Source organism: Oncorhynchus kisutch, unplaced genomic scaffold (genome assembly GCF_002021735.2).
Source record: "Oncorhynchus kisutch isolate 150728-3 unplaced genomic scaffold, Okis_V2 scaffold886, whole genome shotgun sequence".
Lineage (NCBI taxonomy): Eukaryota > Metazoa > Chordata > Actinopteri > Salmoniformes > Salmonidae > Oncorhynchus > Oncorhynchus kisutch.
Window position 1 is genome coordinate 78,098 of NW_022262831.1, and position 6,289 is coordinate 84,386.

Genomic DNA, 6,289 nt, shown 5'->3' on the forward strand with positions numbered 1-6,289 from the left:
TGGAGAGGAGATGGGGATGAGGGAGATGGTGGATGGAGAGGAGGTGGATGGATGGAGAGGAGGTGGATGGAGAGGAGGTGGATGGAGGAGGAGGTGGATGGAGAGGAGATAGATGGAAGAGGGAGGTGGGTGGGTGGAAGGAGAGAGAGGAGGTGGATGGAGAGGAGGTGGAGGAGAGGAGGTGGATGGAGAGGAGGGTGGGTGGAGAGGAGGTGGGTGGAGAGGAGGTGGGGTGGAGAGAGAGGAGGTGGATGGAGAGAGAGGAGGTGGATGGAGAGAGAGGAGGTGGATGGAGAGAGAGGAGGTGGATGGAGAGGAGAGGAGGTGGATGAGAGAGAGGAGGTGGATGGAGAGAGAGGAGGTGGATGGAGAGAGAGGAGGTGGATGGAGAGAAGAGGGAGGTGGATGGAGAGAGAGGAGGTGGATGAGAGAAGGAGGTGGATGGAGAGGAGGAGGGGATGGGAGAGAGGAGTGGATGGAGAGAGAGGAGGTGGATGGAGAGAGAGGAGGTGGATGGGAGAGAAGAGGAGGTGGATGGAGAGAGAGGAGGTGGATGGAGAGAGAGGAGGTGGATGAGAGTGGTGGGTGAGAGGAGGTGGGTGGAGAGGAGGTGGATGAGAGGAGGTGGATGGAGAGGAGGTGGATGGAGAGGAGGTGGATGGAGAGGAGATGGGTGGATGGAGAGGAGATGGGTGGATGGAGAGAGATGGGTGGATGGAGAGGAGATGGGTGGATGGAGAGGAGATGGGTGGAGAGAGAGGGTGGATGGAGAGGAGGTGGGTGGATGGAGAGAGAGAGAGAGGAGTTGGGTGGAATGAGAGAGAGGAGGTGGATGGAGAGGAGGGTGGGTGGAGAGAGAGGAGGTGGATGGAGAGAGAGGAGGTGGAGGCGAGAGAAGAGAGGAGGTGGATGGAGAGAGAGGAGGTGGGATGGAGAGAGAGGAGGTGGATGGAGAGAGAGGAGGTGGTGGATGGAGAGAGAGGTGGTGGATGGAGAGAGAGGAGGTGGATGGAGAGAGAGGAGGTGGATGGAGAGAGAGGAGGTGGATGGAGAGAGAGGAGGTGGATGGAGAGAGAGGAGGTGGATGGAGAGAGAGGAGGTGGATGGAGGGAGAGGAGGTGGATGGAGAGGAGGTGGGTGGAGAGGAGTTGGGTGGATGGAGAGAGAGGAGGTGGATGGAGAGGAGGTGGATGGAGAGGAGGTGGATGGAGAGGAGGTGGATGGAGAGGAGGTGGGTGGAGAGGAGGTGGGTGGAGAGGAGGTGGGTGGAGAGGAGGTGGGTGGAGAGGAGGTGGGTGGATGGAGAGGAGGTGGATGGAGAGAGAGGAGGTGGATGGAGAGAGAGGAGGTGGATGGAGAGAGAGGAGGTGGATGGAGAGAGAGGAGGTGGATGGAGAGAGAGGAGGTGGATGGAGAGAGAGGAGGTGGATGGAGAGAGAGGAGGTGGATGGAGAGAGAGGAGGTGGATGGAGGGAGAGGAGGTGGATGGAGAGGAGGTGGGTGGAGAGGAGGTGGGTGGAGAGGAGGTGGGTAGAGAGGAGGTGGGTGGAGAGAGAGAAGAGAGATTAAGAGATGATAAGTTTAATAAGGGCACAATGGGACAACAGAATGATGAAAGAGATGAAATCATCTCCATCTCCTCACCATTGTAGCTGGTGTAACTGTTGACAGGCCAATCAGCAACACATCATCCACCTCATTACTGCTATAAGGACTGGAGACCACTTCCAGTCAGTCCATGTACTGTAGTAGATCTGCTCTACAGGCCCACATCCCTTCAGGCCACACGGACGGCACTGGAGATGGTTCCCAGTCGGTCCAACCTACCTGTTTGAGTCTGCTGTGTAGGTTGAACTCCCACCAGTAGAGGTGATAGGTGTAGAAGGAGAAGTCATCGTCCTCTCCACAGTCACTGGTGTAGGACAGCACGTAACGACCACACTTAGTGAACCCCAGGAAGATGTGTCTGGAACAAGAGAGAGGGAGGGGTGTGAGAGAGGGAGGGGTGTGAGAGTGGGGACACAAGGTGTGTGTGGAGATGATTTAATTGACTAGTTCAGTTGGCTCAATGTTGCTCAACATTTCTCTGGTTCGCTAACGGAGAATTCCATCCAGCTAGCAAGATACTTAACAATGATAACAATACTTGTTCCACCTTCTCCCTCACCTCAAACATTACCAATGACAGTTGTTTTTTGGGTTACAGTTCATGAAGTACGCTTCATCACCTCTTCATCACCGTCTTCCGTGGTCAGGCTTCTCACCTCTTCACCCCCGTCTCCGTGGTCAGACTTCTCACCTAACGTTACCTCTTCACCCCCGTCTCCGTGGTCAGGCTTCTCCCCTCTTCACCCCCGTCTCCGTGGTCAGACTTCTCACCTCTTCACCCCCGTCTCCGTGGTCAGGCTTCTCACCTCTTCACCCCCGTCTCCGTGGTCAGGCTTCTCCCCTCTTCACCCCCGTCTCCGGGGTCAGGCTTCTCCCCTCTTCACCCCCGTCTCCGTGGTCAGGCTTCCCACCTGACGTTACCTCTTCACCCCCGTCTCCGTGGTCAGGCTTCCCACCTGACGTTACCTCTTCACCCCCGTCTCCGTGGTCAGGCTTCTCCCCTCTTCACCCCCGTCTCCGTGGTCAGGCTTCTCACCTACCCACCCCTATCTCCGTGGTCAGGCTTCTCACCTAACGTTACCTCTTCACCCCCGTCTCCGTGGTCAGGCTTCTCACCTAACGTTACCTCTTCACCCCGTCTCCGTGGTCAGGCTTCTCACCTGACGTTACCTCTTCACCCCCGTCTCCGTGGTCAGGCTTCTCACCTAGCGTTACCTCTTCACTGTAAGTTAACTGGCAAACTGCCATTGCACTCTCCACTCTCCCCAGAGCGCCCGCTGATGCTGTAACTAGCAAATTGGTTGTCTCTTCTCACTTCGGTCGCAGCATTCTGTTACGTCAAGCCTTGGATTCAGCCAGTAATGATCGCAAACTGGCTCTAACCAGAATAGAAAGAGGAGTGGGAGGCCCCGGTGCACAACTGAGCAAGAGGTCAAGTACATTAGACTGTCTAGTTTGAGCAACAGACACCTCACAAGTCCTCAACTGGCAGCTTCATTAAATAGCACCCACAAAACACCAGTCTCAACGTCAACAGTGAAGAGGAGACTCCGGGATGCTGGCCTTCTAGGCAGAAATGTATAAGTGACCCCAAAGGTTTGGACTGTAGTGTATATATACATACACACACAGTAACAGTCAAAGGTTTGGACACCTATTCATTCCAGGGTTTTTCTTTATTTTATTGTGGAATTATAGTGAAGACATCAAAACTATGAAATAACACATATGGAATCATGTAGTAAACCCCCAAAAAAGTGATCAACAAATCAAAATATATTTTATATTTGAGATTCTTCAAAGTAGCCACCCTTTGCCTTGGTGACAGCTTTGCACACTTGGCATTCTCTCAACCAGCTTCAATTAACAGGTGTGCCTTGTTAAGTTATTTTGTGGAATTTCTTTCCTTCTTAAAGTGTTTGATCCAATCAGTTGTGTTGTGACAAGGTAGGGGTGATATACAGAACATAACCCTATTTGGGAAAAGAACAAGTCCATATTTTGGCAAGAACAGCTCAAATAAGCAGAGACAAATGACAATCCCATCATTCCTTTAAGACATGAAGGTCAGTCAATCTGGAAAATGTCAAGAACTTTTAAAAAGTTTCTTCATGTGCAGTCGCAAAAACCATGAAGCACTATGATGAAACTGGCTCTCATGAGGACCGCCACAGGAAAGGACCTGAGTTCCCTCTGCTGCAGAGGATAAGTTCATTAGAGTTAACTATCTCTCATGAGGACCGCCACAGGAAAGGACCTGAGTTCCCTCTGCTGCAGAGGATAAGTTCATTAGAGTTAACCATCTCTCATGAGGACCGCCACAGGAAAGGACCTGAGTTCCCTCTGCTGCAGAGATTAAGTTCAATTGAGTTAACAGCCTCAGAAATTGCTGCCCAAATAAATGCTTCACAGAGTTCAAGTAACAGACATCTCAACATCAACTGTTCAGAGGAGACTGTGAATCAAGCCTTCATGGTTGAATTGCTGCAAATAAACCAATACTAAAGGACACCAATAAGAAGATGAGACTTGCTTGGGCCAAGAAACACGAGTAATGGACATTAGACCGGTGGATATCTGTCCTTTGGTCTGATGAGTCCAAATTTGAGATGTTTGGTTCCAACCGCTGTGTCTTTGTAATACGCGGAGTAGGTGAAGGGATGATCTCCATATGTGTGGTTCCCACCGTGAAACAGAGGTGGTGTTGTGATGGTGCTTTGCTGGTGACACCGTCTGTGATTTATTTAGAAGTCAAGGCACACTTAACTAGCAGGGCTACCACAGCATTCTGCAGAGATATGCCATCTGGTTTGCACTTAGTGGGACTATCATTTGTTTTTCAACACAACAATGACCCAAAACACACCTTTAAGATGTGTTAGGGCTATTAGACCAAGAAGGAAAGTGATAGCGTGCTACATCAGATGACCTGGCCTCCACAATCACCCAACCTCAACCCAATTGAGATGGTTTGGGATGAGTTGGATGGCAGAGCGAAGGAAAAGCATCCAAACAAGTGCTCAGCATAAGTGGGAACTCCGAGGCTGTTGCTGGTTGAGAGAATGCCAAGAGTGTGCAAAGCTGTCACCAAGCAAAGGGTGGCTACTTTGAAGAATCTCAAATATTAGTTTTTTTAGTTACTATATGATTCCATGTGTTATTTCATAGTTTTGATGTCTTCACTGTTATTCTACAATGTAGAAAACAGTACAAATAAAAACCTAACTTGTGACTGGTACTGTATATACATACACACAGTACCTGTGTAAAGTTACACATCTACTCACTCAAGTTTATTGTTGTCATTTTCACTATTTTCTACATTGTAGAAAGACACTCTTTCAAAACACTCACCCTGCTCTGAGGAACTCCTCGCTGACTATGTTCTTCAGGGGAACACAGACGCGCGGTGGTAGTTTCCTGAACAAGCGCTGAGAATACTGGCCAGACAACTATAGGAGAGAGGACGTGGAAAGTTAGTGGAAAGTGGTCAACGTACCCAATAAATAACCTCCATTGAAACAGCTTGTTAGTCCAGGGGGTCGTATGTATAACCATCTCAGAGTAGTCGAGCGGATTTAGAATCCGTTTTGCCTTTCAGATTATGGGTAAGATTACTTGGACAGGAGGGACCTCAGATCAGCACCTACCCTGAGATGCTTGATACGTACAGCACTCGGATGAGGCTTGGTAGGAGTCCAGGAAACCAGTCTTAACCACTCTACCTACACAACCACCCAGCAGTGTTCTGTCATCCAGGTCTCTAGGGTGCACACTGCATGGTTGTGTTCTAAATCAACATTAACACCTGATTTAACTCGCTGATCAGCATCACCTTTAACGTTAGCTGAAACAGAAGGCCAGCAGTCCAAGACCCTAATTGAAAAACATTGCAACACAGAGGAATCATGCCGTGCATGGTGATCTGAAATAGCCAGCGGCGACTACAAATGCAAAACTAGTAAATAGGCGCGTTAGCTTGTTGCGTTAGTGAATGCGAAATAAACAGTTAACGTGCGCTAACTGGCTTACTGCTCGGTTCAACAAACGTTAGCTAGCTAAGTGGCTTGGGATAGACGGTTAACTAGCTAGCAACATTTCCTCACACAATATAGCAACCAGCCTGTTAACTTAGTTATCATAGATTGTAGCTAGGTTTTGGCCAAAGGTGGCTTGTTAACGAGTCAGCCTGCTAGCTAACGTTGGTGCTTAAAAACGCGTTAACTAGCTAGCATCCGCAGGGTCTGGCACTATCGAGACATTGACCCTGCGACTACACATTCTTCGTCAAAGCCATGCTTGTGCCATTATCGTCTAGTTTGTTGCATACCTTTCCACGGTTCAGAAGCTTGACGACATGTTCTTTGTGTTTTCTCAGCGTTTGTTTGTTACCGTCCTTTTCTGATTTCGAGCTGGGCGCCATTTTCCGCCGTAGTGTTCACTAAGCCCCGCCTACCTTCCGACCCATGGCCTTCCCATTGGTTCTCGATTATGGTGGGAGCAGTCCGATTGGCATCGATGAACGTAAATCAAAAACGAAAACAAATCTCCCAGCATGTGATTGGTTATAGGGTGAACAATATGATTGTTTGTCACAAATTAAGTTTGTAGTGATATTGTTGAAACGAATACTTTAGTCTTACCTCTGACTTGAATTTTAAACTATGTGCAACAAAAACAT

General features: G+C 49.3%; 1 protein-coding gene across 1 annotated transcript in view; it reads right to left on the reverse strand.

Moving 5' to 3' along the window:
- The window catches only part of LOC116362875 (DDB1- and CUL4-associated factor 15-like), a 26,824-nt gene extending 20,636 nt beyond the window's left edge, over positions 1-6,188 (reverse strand). Inside the window, 3 exon segments of the mRNA XM_031816867.1 lie at positions 1,828-1,966; positions 4,963-5,060; positions 5,939-6,188. Coding sequence (XP_031672727.1) covers positions 1,828-1,966; positions 4,963-5,060; positions 5,939-6,031 — 330 coding nt within the window. The 5' untranslated portion in view covers positions 6,032-6,188.
- Positions 6,189-6,289: the final 101 nt, after the last annotated feature.